General features: G+C 45.3%; 1 protein-coding gene across 1 annotated transcript in view; it reads right to left on the bottom strand.

The window, feature by feature from the left end:
* Positions 1-18042, bottom strand: part of LOC115167443 (unconventional myosin-IXAa) — a 103495-nt gene that overhangs the window by 10002 nt on the left and 75451 nt on the right. The window contains exons 4-6 of the mRNA XM_029721857.1: positions 3080-3174; positions 2569-2631; positions 702-801 (exon numbers count right to left, since the gene is read on the bottom strand). Coding sequence (XP_029577717.1) covers positions 702-801; positions 2569-2631; positions 3080-3174 — 258 coding nt within the window. The remainder of the gene's footprint in view (positions 1-701; positions 802-2568; positions 2632-3079; positions 3175-18042) is intronic.

Here is an 18042-nt window from a genome sequence, read left to right as displayed (position 1 = left end):
TTAGACTTGGTTGGATCCCCTTGGGATTAGAGGAGTGGGGATAACAGAGATGGCAGAGTGTTTTGAGAGACACGGAGAGGGACCCTGTCGTGCTGCGGGTTCCACACACACACACACACAAAAAGACATCCACATGTAGATATGCAAACCCACATGTACATAGACTCCACAGACCAACCAACATCCACACGCCAAAAGCCAGCAGATGAACTGGGCCACAAGGCAGTGTCATGGTAATGAGAGGGCCCAGTGCCTTGTGTCTCTCTCTGGTGGGCTGAGGGATTAGGCTCTGTTAAAGCCTCTGTGTGTGAGAGAGACTATAGGAGCTGCTGAAAGGAACCAACAATGTAATGTTTCCTCTGCTCTTTGCTTTCCTCTGCTTCCTGTTTGCAGAGAGAGAGAGTAAGAGGGAGAGAGAGGGAGAGAAATAGGTCTGGTCGACATCCACTGTGGGCCTCTGGGAACAGGCAGCTGCGTGATTCACACAGACAAAACCCAGAAACAACTAGTCAGTCAGAAAGACCATATAGACAAATCTTTTGGTACAGACACAGAGACAAAACCCAGAGACAACAATGTGTCATGCACAGACAGACAGACACAGTCAGACAGTCAGATACATCTTGTCCAATCACCAGTCCGTGAGAAGGGGCTACAGATCTGTCTTGGCTACAGTGTTGAAGTCCTACTGGATCTCTCACCTGGTTGAGGTAATGATATTCTTCAGGCTTTTTGAGGTGAAAGGCGCTCCTCTCCTCCTCACTTGCTCCTGCCAGCAGGTAGTAAAACACATGGTAGTTCCTGAAAGGCAAGCAGGTCAGAAAACATTAACACTTTACATCATTGGTTTTTACTAACAAGACAAACAAACACTGGATTGTCCAATAGGGACAAGTTGTCTCATTGAGTGTGTATGGACGTGTTTAACTATTCTTGTGGGGACCAGAAGTCCACTCAAGAATAGTAAACAAACAAAACTTTGACCAACTGGGGACATTTTGTTTGTCCCCACAAGGTCAAATGCTATTTCTAGGGGGTTTAGGGTTAAGGTTAGAATTAGTGTTAGGAGCTAGGGTTAGGGTTAAGTGTTAGGGAAAATAGGATTTTGAATGGGACTGAATTGTGTGTCCCCACAAGGTTAGCTGTACAAGACTGAGTGTGTAGCGTTGAGGTTATAGGGCAGAACCGTGCTGCAGCTGTAGTGGGAGCCTGGAGTCAGACATCTATCTCAATAAGAGCCCCTCCCCCGACCCACAGGGGGGCCATTTTAGCCCCCCCAGAGTGAGGTTAACCTTCGCGACACCATCCAGCCTGCACAGCACATTACTGTCAACCCCACTTAGGGCTGCTGAGAAATGCTTCACACAGCCTGAGCTTGGCTGGGTAATACACCATCATCTAAACTGATTCTGTTGAACACTTGTTGATGTCAAACTGTACTTGATACTTGGCGTTAACTTCCTTTAGGACACAATCATAAACTGTGAAGGACCACATAATTACAGTGGAAAAGTCCATATTTGTTAAGAGTTTTCAGGATATGGTGAATTGTGAGACAGCTACTTTGCTCCCGAGTGGCACAGCGGTCTTAGGCACTGCATCTTAGTGCAAGAGGTGTCACTACAGTCCCTGGTTCGATTCCAGGCTGTATCACATCCGGCCATGATTGGGAGTCCCAAGGGGGGCGCACAATTGGTCCAGCGTCTTCCGGGTTTGGCCGGGTTAGGCCGTCATTGTAAATAAGAATTTGTTCTTAACCGACTTGCCTAGTTAAATAAAGGTAAAAAAATAAATAATAATAATAATAATAATAATAATAATAATTAAATACTACAGTATTGGAACATGAACTGCAGGAGGCTCCAGTCCAGGTCCACACTTGTGTCAGGATCAATTTGGCACCACATTTCTGTCACTGACCCTGCTGTGACCAACTGAAACTCACACCTAATGTAGGAAAGGACTTTCTAGCATGAATGGACAATTGGATTCCTCGAAGAAAGTGTCAACGTCTAAACGCATTGGTGGTTGGTGGCAGCAGTGGGATCCAAACATGATTGAGTTCACCCTCTGTTCTGAGAGTGTATGTGTGTGTTGTTCGAGAGACACTCAATTTCATGTGGCGCAATCATTCCCACATGATCCCTTTTATATAGAATGGAGTTCTTATTCACACTGAGTTGAAGTTCTCGCAGCAAAGACAACCTCAGTGGAAGGATCTGGCCTAGTTTGTGAGAGCTACTCAATTCTAGATTCTAGCTTATCAAATTGTCTCTATATAGACACTGCGAATTCAGAGACCTTCACTTTTTTAACACTGGTGAAAATAAATGATTCTCCAACTAGTCATTCATTGTGTATTTGTTTACCCAGTGTGGTTTACTGTGTAAGTGTTCCAACACCACAACATGTACTCAGTCTACAACACGATTATGGAAATGATCAATGTCTGATTCTATGTGAATACAACGTTATGTCCTTGGCGTTCTGCACTAATATGATACTACAGTCCAATAGTGTATGATGATGGTGTGTCTGGCAGTAGGATGATTCAGTGTGAATGCTTACCGTTCATTGTGCTCCTGGTAGACCAGTCTTGATTTCTCCAGAAGGTACTTCTCCACATAGGCTCTGGAACAAACAGCACAGACCTGGCGTCAGTCACAACATGGGGGGAATATCGGGACTCTGAGCTGCCACCAAATTCACTATGGAGGCTATGTAGAACTGTAACAAGGATGAGTATAGATGTAGAACTGAGGGACTATAGACTGGTAGGACTATAGATGTGTTAGCAGGGGACATAGAATAAGACGGGATGGGGACACCTAGCCAGTTGCGCAACTGAATGCATTCAACCGAAATGTGTCTTCCACATTTACGCTGATTAAGGCAGCCCCCGAACCTCTCTGAATCAGAGAGGGCTGCCTTAATCAACGTCCACGTCATCGGTGCCTGAATATAGATTAATATAGATGAGGAGCCAGGGGACATAGCCAGTCAACTAGGATGTAGGAGCTGTAGGTAAAACAAGGTAAACAATGACTTGAAATGTAATATCTGAATGGGTCTTTCTCACCCTCGGACAGTGCCACTCTCCTGGTAATTCACTTGGATGAACTTGCCGAAGCGACTCGAGTTGTTGTTGTGGGCAGTTTTTGCATTCCCAAATGCCTGCAGAGGACAGAGAAGAGAGGGGATGAGAGCAAATCCATGCAGGCGACACAAGGTTATATGTCCATGTCGGAAAAGACTGGTAGGGGTCGGCATGTTTGTGGGTCAACCAATCTGGGATAACGACCACCGTGAGCCAACCTCAAGACATTTCTTTGATCAAGTACACCTCAGGGCCATATTTCATTCAGTCTAATAACATGGAATAGATCTTTATTCATGCATTATACAGGAAATGTATCATTTTGCTGACACAGGAGCCTCACCACACACACACACACACACACACACACACAACAGGCTGGGAGCAGCACAGAAACCAACATGTCCTCAGAATGCTCCAAGCTCTTCAGTTTAAAGTCAGACAAATGGCCCCAAAATGATGGAGCTGCAGCAAGAAACCCTGAAAGGGGGGGGGGGGGGTCCATTGGGTAATGCAATCCATGTGGACCTGCTGTAACATGTTTAGTGGTGTGCTTTAATAAGAGTCCAGTAATTCCCTTCTGGCTCTGTTTGTGTTGTACAGCTGCCTGGAGGGGAAGTCCTTATTCACCCTTTATAAACCCTGCAGTTATTTGTAGCCTCTGCCGCAAGTAAACAAATTCCTCCGTGAATCACTTTTTGAGCTGGAATGGGTAGAAAACCACCGGGCCGCTCGGTCCACTCCCTTAGCCTAGCATCGCGACCGCCGTTCACTTCAGCTCGGTGCCTGCTAACACGCGCGCTATTAAAACGGGTGGTTAGCGTGCTAACGCAAGGCGGAGGCGCGCCAGGACGGGTTGAGCCACCGCAGCCTGATGGGCAGAGTGTCCGAGTCAATGGGCCGGAGACCGCAGGAGCACACCTCCCTGCTCTTATTCACACTTCACTGGAGGACGCTCCACTGGCGGCAGAACCCAGGACGCTTTGCTACTGGTAGGGCTGGGCCACACGAACACGTCCGGATCGCAGCCCGCATCAGTGACCTCACAGCTCTATTTGTGACTCGCCCGCCAGACAAACTGTCCACAGGCAGACACAGAGGAAAAGTTAACACACAATGTTCCCATATTGAGCATATTGAGGTGAAACTGCATTAGAGTGCCAAGTCAATACTATTGGAGTACTGGATAGGAGTTGATGATGTGGAAACCAGTCAGGGTGAAATGTTGAAAGGCTAGATGACAGGCTGTGAATGAGATATGCTCCAGGGAGCTTTAAGACAATCATCAAAGACTTAACGTAGCAGGTTAGGAGAATTACGTTAGGAATAGGGTTAGCTAAAATGCAATTTCATTTTTACTTTAACTTGACAAAAGCTGTACCCCTTCTAGCCATGACCTAGCTAACCTGCCCCATCCAAAAAGTACAGGTCAGACGAGACAGCCAACCAGCAACCAGTATCCCTACTTCACTTCCTGCTCTATCGAGGAAGAAATGCATCTTGGAACCCACGCATGAATCTGACACATTATTCAAGGTGAAGGAAGCAAACTAGGGTCAAACAGCAGACCGTGGAACATTCCAGGTATTCTTCAATGCTGAAAATTCCACGTTATACATGAGACTGGAGTGGGAACATTAAAAAGTCTGAATGATTTACTTGGGTGTACCGTGTGTACATCCACCTGGTCTGTGTAAAACCATCCCTAGTTAGAGCGGACATATTTACGGCAGACAACATATGTATTGTTCCGCAGGCTTGGCTAGCTCCATATCTGCCACAGTAAATCTTCCTCAGATAATATTGGGATGAGCAGGACCATGGCTAGCATCCAGCATGCAACAAGAGAGACTTGGTCCTGGTCCTTTAAGAAGCAGCTGGAGAAGTGATCAAAGGAGCGAACCTACAATTCCATTGGTTCACAGGTAGCAGTCTATGACAACTACAACAGGGGTGTGGTCAGAAACAAAAACAGCACTGCCAAACTGTATTATATCAGAGCAGAAATACGCGCTTCATAGCTTTTTTCGATAGGAAACACGAGGGACTATTAAGCTTCAGTGGAGTGGAGCCAGAGTAGAGAGCGTGCAGGAAGGGTGGGCTGGGATAGCTCCCGAGGGGCCCTTGTCTTGTGCTGCTGTGCTATAAAGGTTATTATAAACTGGGTGGTTCGAGCCCTGGATGCTGATTGGCTGACAGCCGTGGTATATCAGACCGTATACCACAGGTATGACAAAACATTTATTTTTACTGCTCTAATTACGTTGGTAACCAGTTCATAATAGCAATAAGGCCAGAGGGAGTGTGGTATATGGCGAATATACCACGGCTAAGGGCTGTATCCAGGCACTCCGCATTGTGTCATGCATAAGAACAGCCCTTAGCCGTGGTATATTGGCCATATACCACACTCCCTCTGGCCTTATTGCTTAAGTGTCCTGCCACTGATAGGGACACGCGACCCCTGACTACAGCAACTGCTGTGTGATGTCATGGACTGCAACTGGGCATGGGATCAGAGAGTGAGTGGAGAACAGAGACAGAGTCATAGCCCTGTTCTTGTTGTAATCCAGATGCACAGATCTACTTTCCATAGAATACATTAGAAAAGCTGTGGTTATGAGTAACCTAGCACCGAGCTAACGTGACATTCATCAATACACTTTGGAGGCAGGGTTCATTAAAAAGGCAACATGCTGATAAGTGCAAGGGCACAGTAAAGAAGTCCTCCTAATTAAAAATAGAACTATCTACAAAGTAGAAGAGCACATGGACAGATTAGCCACACTGAGTCACATTGACTTCATGATAGATCCTCTTCCTTTTCAACAGCAGGGTAAATAATTACATTTCCAGTCAGATCTTACACATGTGCAACATTCTGAAGGAATTCCATTAGTGCCTCCCATCTGTGGTGGATAATAAGAGCTTTCTATGTCGGGGACACTACAATGTGGGCACTGGGTCACGCAGCGATGAGCGGAGACACAGACCGTTATCATATAGGATGAGTTAATTAGTGACTCCTTCTGAAGAACAGAGCCGTTGAGTATGTGTGAATTTTTAAAGGCGCCATTAGGGTCACATTGGGCCCTCAGAGAAGAGAACAAAAGAGAGGCTGAGTTGACAGACAGTGGAGCGACTGCTCTGATGGGTTGCAGCTATAAGCTCATGTTCCATGCTGGGTTGTATTGGGAGTCTCCTGGCCCCATGTGATGCTGATAAGTGAACACAGCAACAACATCCCTATACATGGACTATACATAGTTTATGTGCATTTTCAGGCCCAATACTGCTTCAAGTGATGTAGGCTCATACCTAACATATGGCTGTCTTGTATAGGACAGGTCACCAAGTGTTACAGTAAAAAGGCTACTTACTGTACTTCACTACATGTTGCTCACGTCCATTTCCTCCATGTCTCGTCTTTGGCTGCGTTTACACTAATTGGTCACTAATTGTTCTTTTGACCAATCACATCAGATCTTTTCACATCAGATCTTTTTCAGAGCTGATCTGATTGGTCAAAATAGCAATTAGTGGAGAAAAAAAAAATCTCAGAATTGAGCTGCCTGTGTAAACACAGCCATTGAGTCTGTAGACATGCAAGATCTCACTTCTGCTCACTGACTCACACAGCTTCCCTGAACACATCCTATCATTATCCACAATGGTGTGTCTACGACTCGCCTAATGCAATCTGAGGGTTCAACAACTTTCACAATAAGATCAAAAACAGTGAATGATGACTAGACACAGCCTGTATCACAATTATGCCACTGGGTGTGTGTGTGTGTGTGTGTGTGTGTGGGCAGATCCAGTTTTATGCCACAGCGCGTGTGGGCAGATACGTTTAAAAAATAACCGCTGACGAAGCCTGTCGCCGAAACACGTCCGTTTGCTCTGACCTCTGCTGCTAAAAAAATACTCAAAAGAATATTCCAGTGAGTTCAGGTTCTTCCTTTTTTCAAATGTTTGCCTTTTGAACCCAGCACCCAAATACCTTTTTCTACTGCAAAAACTTTAAGTTGAGCACACCAATCACTCTTCGCAGATACTGTTTAACCCAGGCTAATTGCTAACTGTTTCCCCTGTAATCCCACACCTTCTTAGGTCATTCTGGCTAAAGTTATTGTGGTCAACGTGGTTTGGTTAATCATGGGGTTATATTGAGTCATGTTTCCCCCAGACTGTTTAAAGGGAGAGACAAGAATGCAATGGGTTTTAAAGGTAGCAGTTGCTCAAAGACAAGGTCCTAGAGCTCCATGCCAGATTTCCAGTGTGATTCCTTCATATAGCATTTTAAGGTGACAGACTGAGGGATTACAGGTCCTGCTTAAAAAACTGTGAACATTGACAACATTTCTTAACACTACATTTAGGTGCTCTTCTGCGACAAACAAAATATGCTAATCTCCATTATTATGCAATTACAAAGCAATTAGGCCAACTAACACACTACATAACATCATTTTAAGCCAATGTTGTTAAGACTAGTTAGAGCATTACTTTACCAGGTGTTACTTCATTAAAAGTGAACATCATTTGGATCTTCAAATAGGGAATGTTAGCCATGCTGGAGGTGATCTGGTTGAGTTGGTTAACTAAATAAAACTGAGTGATTCAACTAAAGAGATGTATTGAAAAACCACAACGTGATCCCAAAACCCCCTCGAAACAAAATACTATTGACCCCTTATCTAGAAAATAACGGTTGAAATCTCTCCAACGGAAATTCCCCACAATGAATCTTGCTCTGTGCTTCTTTGTGTTCAATCAGTTCAAACCCAGCAGGAGGAAAGGAGAAGAATTTAAGTTGTGGGCCTAAGGGAATTAGCAGCAACACTAACGCTAGCATGGACTGTGGTAATTTAAGAGAAACGCTGAAAGTCAAGCTGCAACCTCCGGATGCAATTAAACATGTCCACCCAAAGCTACAAGTGTCACAGGATCTTACACTGGAACAAACTAACTCCTTATGAGGATCTCTCTGCATGCAAAATGACTCTGCGCTCAAATTAGTCATCTACTGACCCTGGCCAACGCAGGAAATTGTGACTTGACTTCGACATGTTAATAATAGTTTCTGCGTTATTCAAGTATGCAGAGGCACCGGCGTTGACACGAGCGTTGGTCGAGTCCAAAGGTCCGTTTGAACAATCAAGCTCTTCAAACAAAGCACATAAAGATGCCATTGTTAGAGGTCTTCCACATGTGCAGTTCTATGAAGACTGCCGACCACCCACCCTCTCCCTACCCCCCACAACACCCTCTCCCTACCCCCCACAACACCTTCTCCCTACCCCCCACAACACCCTCTCCCTACCCCCCACAACACCCTCTCCCTACCCCCCACAACACCCTCTCCCTACCCCCCACAACACCCTCTCCCTACCCCCTATAACCACCATGCCTTGGAACTTAAGTCAGACTTTACCCCTACCTACACGTAAAAATGACCTGGACTAACCTGTACCGCCACACATTGACTCAGTACCGGTACCCCCTGTATATAGCCTCCACATTGACTCAGTACCGGTACCCCCTGTATATAGCCTCCACATTGACTCTGTACCGGTACTCCTGTATATAGCCTCCACATTGACTCGGTACCGCTACCCCCTGTATATAGCCTCCACATTGACTCGGTACCGGTACCCCCTGTATATAGCCTATTTTATTGTGTTACTTTTTATATAATTTTTTTCTTTAGTTTGTAAAGTCAATATTTTCTTAACTCTATTTCTTGAACTGCATTAAGGTAAGCATTAAGTAAGTATTTAATGGTTAGATCTACACCTGTTGTATTCGGTGCATTTGACAAATAAAATTTGATTTGATAAATGAGGGATGCAAGATAAGGGGCAAACCCCATACTCTGTCCCATACTAAGTTCTTGCTTTGAAACCGACAAAAGATTTGAGAACCTTCAACCATGACTTTCTCCATTCCGTTTAAGTGGTGGTGTTTACCTTGGTATAATACCTTGGTAAGAATTCTAGAAGATCTGAGACACTGAATTGGTGTGCTGGACACTGGGTTTGAAACTGAAACATCTGAAGAGTTTGTCTGACAAACTCTCTCATAGTGAACCACAACAGGTAGACGCAACCTGATGACTCAACACAGATATGGGCAACATGCAGGGCGTGAAGCAGGGCGTGAGGCAGAATAAAATAAGTGCAAGAGAGAGACAGATGGAGGGTGCAATACAAAAATAGAGACAGAAAGAGAGAGAGAACAAGTAAAACAGTTTTTATTGTCACATACACCAGATAGGTGCAGTGAAATGTGTTGCTTACAGGGTCAGTCATAATAGTACAGCGCACATGAGGGCACATGAGCAGATTTTTCACCTTGTCGGCTCGGGTATTAGAATAAGCGTACATTTTTCGGTTACTGGCCCAATGGGTCAGAGAGAGAAACTGAGACAGTAAAGAGAAAAAAAATAGAGGGAGCGAGAGAGTGAGAGAAAGACTGACCTATTCCCCATAATGCCAGTAGCTCATTATGAGTTAGTTGTGGGACATAATGAGTTAGTTGTGGGACATAATGAGTTAGTTGTGGGACATAATGAGTTAGTCGTGGGACATTACGAGTTAGTCGTGGGACATTACGAGTTAGTTGTGGGACATTACGAGTTAGTTGTGGGACATTATGGAAATGAGTGGGCGTAGTTGAGATGAAAGTCTCTCCTCATCACAACAATCAGCACGCTTGTTTGTCTCCTGGATGCACCATCTGAGACACCTTTCATTCAACGTAAGCCCCTCTGAAGACAAAGCCAAAAATGGCTGCCTAGTTAAGAGTCCCTTGCAATTTGAATACACGTAGAGAAAAAAAACTTTTGTTCAGTTCATTTCAATCAGCCAGATTTACTAGCAGGAAACAGATCAGATACTGTACAACTCTCTCCATAATGACAACACTACACCATCCTAACCAACCTCCACATTGCTGACAACACTACACCATCCTAACCAACCTCCACATTGCTGACAACACTACACCATCCTAACCAACCTCCACATTGCTGACAACACTACACCATCCTAACCAACCTCCACATTGCTGACAACACTACACCATCCTAACCAACCTCCACATTGCTGACAACACTACACCATCCTAACCAACCTCCACATTGCTGACAACACTACACCATCCTAACCAACCTCCACATTGCTGACAACACTACACCATCCTAACCAACCTCCACATTGCTGACAACACTACACCATCCCAACCAACCTCCACATTGTTGACAACACTACACCATCCCAACCAACCTCCACATTGCTGACAACACTACACCATCCCAACCAACCTCCACATTGCTGACAACACTACACCATCCTAACCAACCTCCACATTGCTGACAACACTACACCATCCTAACCAACCTCCACATTGCTGACAACACTACACCATCCCAACCAACCTCCACATTGCTGACAACACTACACCATCCCAACCAACCTCCACATTGCTGACAACACTACACCATCCCAACCAACTTCCACATCATTCAGGCAGCAAACAACAACCCTCTCAGCTAGCTAGTTAGACTAGCCACATGAGGCTAGGCATTCCAGAGGGTGACACAGCTTTTACCACCACCGCTGCCAGAGTACTTAGCATTTCACACACACACAGTCACACATCCCTGCACCGCCCCACCATTTGTGAGAAAAGTGAGAGCGGGGAGAGATGAGGATTACCTCACTGTCTAAAGCCTAAAAGGAAGCCACATGGATGAAGTATGTAATCTGGCCTTTATCGGTAAGTGATACTGATAGGGATCTGGAAGTGTCCCTTTCCTGTTTCAGTGGCGTGGAAGATGGGGCAGTGGCAGCCCTACAATCGGTGTTGGTTTCCCTGGCCACACACTAGGAGAGGGACCTGACTGACTTTCTCCAGTGAGTCAGCAAAATGATTCAGCCCTCCATCCCTTAACTGGAGTAGGGCAGAGTTGTGAGCTTCCTCTGACTGCCCATGTCAGGCATCTGATTCCTGTGGAATCTCACATTCTCTCTCTCTGACTGTCACACATGCACACGCAGACATGCACACGCAGACATGCACACGCAGACATGCACACGCACCATTTCCTGCTTCTGTCAATATCGCTTCATGTGTAATGAGGCGTAGCACGGTGATGTAAACCGTCCATCCTGCTTCTATAGTCACAGCAATACCACTGACTAAAGGATTAATCCAACTCCCCCTAATCTCCTGCTACAGTACTACAGGATTAATCCAACTCCCCCTAATCTCCTGCTACAGTACTACAGGATTAATCCAACTCCCCCTAATCTCCTGCTACAGTACTACAGGATTAATCCAACTCCCCCTAATCTCCTGCTACAGTACTAATCCAACTCCCCCTAATCTCCTGCTACTGTACTAAAGGATTATTCCAACTCCCCCTAATCTCCTGCTACTGTACTAAAGGATTAATCCAACTCCCCTAATCTAGTACCACTCACTAAGGATTAATCAAATCAAGTTTTATTGGTCACATACACATGGTTAGCAGATGTTAATGAGAGTGTAGCGAAATGCTTGTGCTTCAAGTCCCGACAGTGCAGTAATATCTAACAAGTAATCTAGCAATTCCCCAACAACTACCTCATACACACAAATCTAAAGGGGTGAATGAGAATATAGTGGGGGGTAAAGTATTTGATCCCCTGCTGATTTTGTACGTTTGCCCACTGACAAAGAAATGATCAGTCTATAATTTTAATGGTAGGTTTATTTCAACAGTGAGAGACAGAATAACAACAAAAATATCCAGAAAAACGCATGTCAAAAATGTTATAAATTGATTTGCATTTTAAGCAGGGAAATAAGTATTTGACCCCCTCTCAATCAGAAAGATTTCTGGCTCCCAGGTGTTTTTTATACAGGTAACGAGCTGAGGTTAGGAGCACAGTCTTAAAGGGAGTGCTCCTAACCACAGTTTGTTACCTGTAGAAAAGACACCTGTCCACAGAAGCAATCAATCAATCAGATTCCAAACTCTCCACCATGGCCAAGACCAAAGAGCTCTCCAAGGATGTCAGGGACAAGATTGTAGACCTACACAAGGCTGGAATGGGCTACAAAACCATCGCCAAGCAGCTTGGTGAGAAGGTGACAACATTTGGTGCGATTATTCGCAAATGGAAGAAACACAAAAGAACTGTCAATATCCCTCGGCCTGGGGCTCCATGCAAGATCTCACCTGGTGGAGTTGCAATGATCATGAGAACGGTGAGGAATCAGCCCAGAACTACACGGGAGGATCTTGTCAATGATCTCAAGGCAGCTGGGACCATAGTCACCAAGAAAACAATTGGTAACACACTACGCCGTGAAGGACTGAAATCCTGCAGCGCCCACAAGGTCCCCCTGCTCAAGAATAGATATACATGCCCGTCTGAAGTTTGCCAATGAACATCTGAATGATTCAGAGGACAACTGGTAAAAGTGTTGTGGTCAGATGAGACCAAAATGGAGCTCTTTGGCATCAACTCAACTCGCCGTGTTTGGAGGAGGAGGAATTCTGCCTATGACCCCAAGAACACCATCACCACCGTCAAACATAGTGGTGGAAACATTATGTTTTGGGGGTGTTTTTCTGCTAAGGGGAGAGGACAACTTCACCGCATCAAAGGGACGATAGACGGGGCCATGTACCGTCAAATCTTGGGTGAGAACCTCCTTCCCTCAGCCAGGGCATTGAAAATGGGTCGTGGATGGATATTCCAGCATGACAATGACCCAAAACACACGGCCAAGGCAACAAAGGAGTGGCTCAAGAAGAAGCACATTAAGGTCCTGGAGTGGCCTAGCCAGTCTCCAGACCTTAATCCCATAGAAAATCTGTGGAGGGAGCTGAAGGTTCGAGTTGCCAAACGTCAGCCTCGAAACCTTAATGACTTGGAGAAAGAGGAGTGGGACAAAATCCCTCCTGAGATGTGTGCAAACCTGGTGGCCAACTACAAGAAACGTCTGACCTCTGATTGCCACCAAGGGTTTTGCCACCAAGTACTTAGTTATGTTTTGCAGAGGGGTCAAATACTTATTTCCCTCATTAAAATGCAAATCATTTTATAACATTTTTGATATGCGTTTTTCTGGATTTTTTTGTTGTTATTCTGTCTCTCACTGTTCAAATAAACCTACCATTAAAATTATAAACAAATCATTTCTTTGTAAGTGGGCAAACGTACAAAATCAGCAGGGGATCAAATACTTTTTTCCCCCCACCGTATGTACATATAAGTATATGGATGAGGCAGTGTAGTAAATAGTAAATAGGACCCAGCATTGCCATGTCATCTACAGCCACCCACATCACCTGCTGTATTATCCAGTAGTTAAATCATCTATTACCTAGCTGATATTATCCAGATAGAATGTTCTCATATAGCAATGGGCTACAAATAGTGCTAACTACCTAGTTCAGGGTACATGCTTGGATGCATGTTCTAAAGAGCAACAACAGAAAGATAGTTTTGAAAGGTCTTCATCACAAAAGACATCCATTTAATTATGCATTATTGTAGCTTTCACTACCACCCGTGAGCTTGTTTAACTGAAATGGCTGAATTCCTTCGAAGCAGGTGGCGTAGTGGATGCGAGGACTCCTAAATTGAAGGTTAGCCGTCTTTGTTTTGAAGTTCCCCACTGGGGTAGAATTCCCTCGCGAGCGCTCCTCATTGAAAGCAGGGGATGTTTTCTGTACAAACTGTACACAAACTCGGCACCAGATGCTTAGGTGTGTGTGTGTGTGTGTGTGTGTGTGTGTGTGTGTGTGTGTGTACACAACAATGCTAAAATGTAGGGGTGCTGATGACTGGGCCTGGCTATGTGTGGCCACGGGCATGGAATGGGAGGCAATGTGTCAACACGTCTGGAAGCGTCCAATAAAGAGGTGGTGAGAGGACAAGGCTTTAAAACAGTGATGGGCGGGACCTCCTATAGCTGTCAATCACAGACCTGGGCTCTTTGATTTGCGGAGACACAGGAGAGTGATGATGATGCCTTCAGACGCTGGTCTAGGATCAGCTGTTATGTTTTCTCCATAATGGTAAGGTTAGGATTGAGGAGTTTAGCTGTTATGTTTTCTCCATGATGGTAAGGTTAGGATTGAGGAGTTTAGCTGTTGTGTTTTCTCCATGATGGTAAGGTTAGGATTGAGGGAGGGAACTCGCTTCCCTCTTACATTTTACGAAGGAAGCGGGGATAGGGTGGAGGACAGAGGATATGAGGAACGCCTTGAGATTTACCCCTATCAGTTCTCAATATACACACATGCAGAACGGTACGTCTGCTAATACAAGGAGATAATAAATAACTGGACAACTAACTGTCACATTCTACTCTGCTTTGGTCTAAAGCAGGGATGGGCAACCTTTTGAAGGCCCCCACCCCCAGCAAAGTTGCCCATCTACACATGGGACCATTCTAGACCTAGCTGCTTATTTTGATATTAGGCAGCCATTACAGCTGTGAATTATTTTGAGTAAGATTCTACTCACTTTGTTCAACTCTTAGAGCAGGGATGGGCAACTGGCGGCCCTCGGATCAATAAAATACACGTGTGAGTACGCAGACTCGCGAGCAACTGCAGCCCCTCATGATGAGTTCAGATTTTTTGTGGACCCCACCCCCCATTAATGTTGCCCATCCCTGATCTAAAGTGACTCACATGGTCACTCCTGAGGCCCCCTTTCAGCCTCTAGGGAAAGGGGGATACCTAGTCAGTTGTACAACTGAATGCCTTCAACTGAAATGTGTCTCCCGCATTTAACCCAACCCCTCTTCATCAGAGAGGTGCGGGGGGGCTGCCATAATCAGCTTCTGCGTCGTCGGCGCCTAGGGCATTGCTGTCACACTGGTTTGATTTTCAACACTGCTAAGATGCCAGAGATGTGATGTCATTTTTTACAGCGCATACAGTGGGCTCCCTGTTCTTTAAAGTCATATCCTGGCCAAACATTCACGCCATTATCATTCCTGTTCCTCAACTACAGGTTCCTTGTTTTTTTTCTCTCTAGATGAGGCACGTGATAAGAATAAAAAATATGCCATGTTTCTTCACCCGTTGAACTTTTGACCCTTTGTGTGTTTGGTTCTTTAAGTGTGAGAAATGAGAGGTATGCGTCCCCTCTACTCAAGGTTGACACATTCAAACGCAGTTCCTCTCCGAGCTTGTGATTAATTATCCCTCCTTGATCCAGAGTGTCATCTACGACAAACAGAAAACAAATGTGGAGCAAAGAAGCATGGTGGAACATGAATTCTGCCCCAAACAATGATGGAGGTCAGCTGAGAGCAGAAGCTCCTTCTTTGGATACAAACTTTCCCAGGACATTCCAAGATAAACAATAGTGCAGTGTTCAGTGAAAGTGCAGCGAGCGAGAGAGAGAGAGAGAGAGAAAAACTTCAAACGGTTGAAGGGTTCTTGTTTTGAGCAACCTCTGAGGCATCTTGGAGCAGGCAATCCCTGGTAGAAGTTGACCAAGTCACAGATCTAGGACCAGCTTTCCCTCCCTGAATCCTAACTAACAAGGCCTAACTAACAAACTTCAAAACTGACATTAGAGCGGTGTATAAGGGCAACTTCACACAGTTGTTACACCAATACGGTACTCTAACATATCATTCTCACCACAGAATCTAGACTAATATTGTGTAGCTCGTATAAAATTGTAACACTCCAAAAAGGACAAACACGATGTCCTATCTACTTTAAGAGAAGAGGCTGCAGAGTGATCCTCGAATGCACATGACAACCCAGCCCAACGTAGCCAGTTATCACAGGCACAAAGCAGTTAAGGAGATTAGCGCTAGCGCTATCCAGTCATGGTAAACGATGCATTCTGCTAATGCCTCCCTCTATTGACAGCGGTTTCACACAGAGCAGCAGGGCGATGACAAATTAGTTGTGTGCATACGGGGGTAGTGGAAGCTACCTGGTGTTTAGCAGCTAGCCACGGCCAGCATAACGAGGTAGTGAAAGAAAGCTAACACCTCCCTAAGACCTCACTAACATGAAACTACACAAATAGCATGCAACCTTAGCTTAGCTTTTAGCCTAGCTTTTAGCCTAGCAGCTAAAAGCCAATTTATGCTTGATCCAAAAATGTGGAGCCTCCGGAGGCATGCAGATGACAAATCAAGCTCCATACTGCAGCGCCGGGTGCCTCTCAATTGTTTTAACAATGTGGAGGGATCCATAGAGCATGATTGGTAGGTAGGGGCGGTACACCCTGTATAAACACAAAGTCACTTCCTTGAAAACTTCCTCCACAATAGCTCTGCTCCACTAAGCGCAAGATCGCAGTAAATGCTGTATGGCCACTTCAAATGCCGGATTGACCATGCAGAGCCTTTAAGCCTCCATTGGTTTATAGTTAGGCTATAGCCTGAGGAGGGTGGGTTGCCATGGAAACCCTACTGTTCCAGGCCTATATGTTTATTATTTACCATGAAAATGCCTTAAAAACCTAAATTGAAGGGAAACACTGGTGTCAGAGTCACATGATGAGACCATTCCTTCCATTCACCCACAGCCTTAGCTCTGGACTCTGAGTCACCCACCCAACTATCCACAAAGGACCATACTGTCCAGCCAACTGATCTTTCTCAGATAGCAGCTTTGCCAGCAGCATACCACCCTGAATCCCACTGCTGGCTTGCCTCTGAAGCTAAACATGTTGCCCCAAGTAGGTCCCTGGATGGGATACCAAGATGCTGTTGGAAGTGGTGTTGGAGGGCCAGTATGAGGCACTCTTTCCTCTGTTCTAAAATAAAATATCCCAATGCCTCAGGGCAGTGATTGGGGACATTGCCCTGTGTAGGGTGCTGTCTTTCGGATGGGACGTTAAACGGGTGTCCTGACTCTCTGTGGTCACTAAAGATCACATGGCACTTATCGTAAGAGTAGGGGTGTTAACCCTGGTGTCCTGGCTAAATTCCCAATCTGGCCCTCATACCATCATGGCCACCTAATCATCCCTAGCTTCGAATTGGCTCATTCATCCCCCCCTCCTCTCCCCTGAAACTATTCCCCAGGTCGTTCCTGTAAATGAGAATGTGTTCTCAGTCAACTGACCTGGTAAAATAAGGCTAAAATAAAACATTTAATAAAAAGTTCTCAGTGATGCTTACTTGGACAAGACAACCCAACCTTGGCAAAAGCCTGACGGTTCAAACGGTTCATACTGATCAGAGAACAAGCTAATGTTCTATTGTTCCAGAAATAAACAAAGCCATTGATCGACGAGTCTGGTAGCTTGGAGGTTAGAGAACTGACTAATGTGTCAGAGTACACAGAAAGGGGAACACTCTCTCTCCCTCAGTTACCCCCACTGGTAGTACTGCATAAAGCACTTCCTGGTTGACTCTAAATCCATACAAATTCCTCCGTAAATCCCATGTTACACAACGGATTTCTCAGAAGCCAGAAAGCTGACTATCGATAGCGCTGGATATTAAGAAAGATAGCAGCACCCATCCACTCACTCACTCATACGCCCAGGATAGAGCCAGACTACTCTGTTGCAGGAAGCTGAAACTGTTACCCTAGCCAGCAGTCTCTTCTGCCCTGCCCTAGAGATCCCCACAGCACTGCATACAGAGTGTGTCAGCACTGCGCAGAGTGGAGATGCTGAGTGTGTGTGTGTGTGTGTGGTGTAGGGATGGAAAGACTTGGCAGGGTGCCCTGCAGGGATAGGCCTGTGTAGCAGCCTGCTGATGTCGAGGCACCCTGGGTAGCAGCACTCCAGTTCTCCTGAGCTGTGTCCATTAGAGGTCGACCGATTAATCGGAATGGCCAATTAATTAGGGCCGATTTCAAGTTTTCATAACAATCGGTAATCGGTATTTTTGGCCACCGATTTGCCTTTCTTTTTATTTATTTATTTATTTAACACCTTTATTTAACTAGG

This window comes from Salmo trutta, chromosome 29, assembly GCF_901001165.1.
Source record: "Salmo trutta chromosome 29, fSalTru1.1, whole genome shotgun sequence".
In the NCBI taxonomy this organism is placed as follows: domain Eukaryota; kingdom Metazoa; phylum Chordata; class Actinopteri; order Salmoniformes; family Salmonidae; genus Salmo; species Salmo trutta.
The sequence above is the reverse complement of the archived record's forward strand: the minus strand, read 5'-3'. Positions and strand labels throughout refer to the sequence as shown.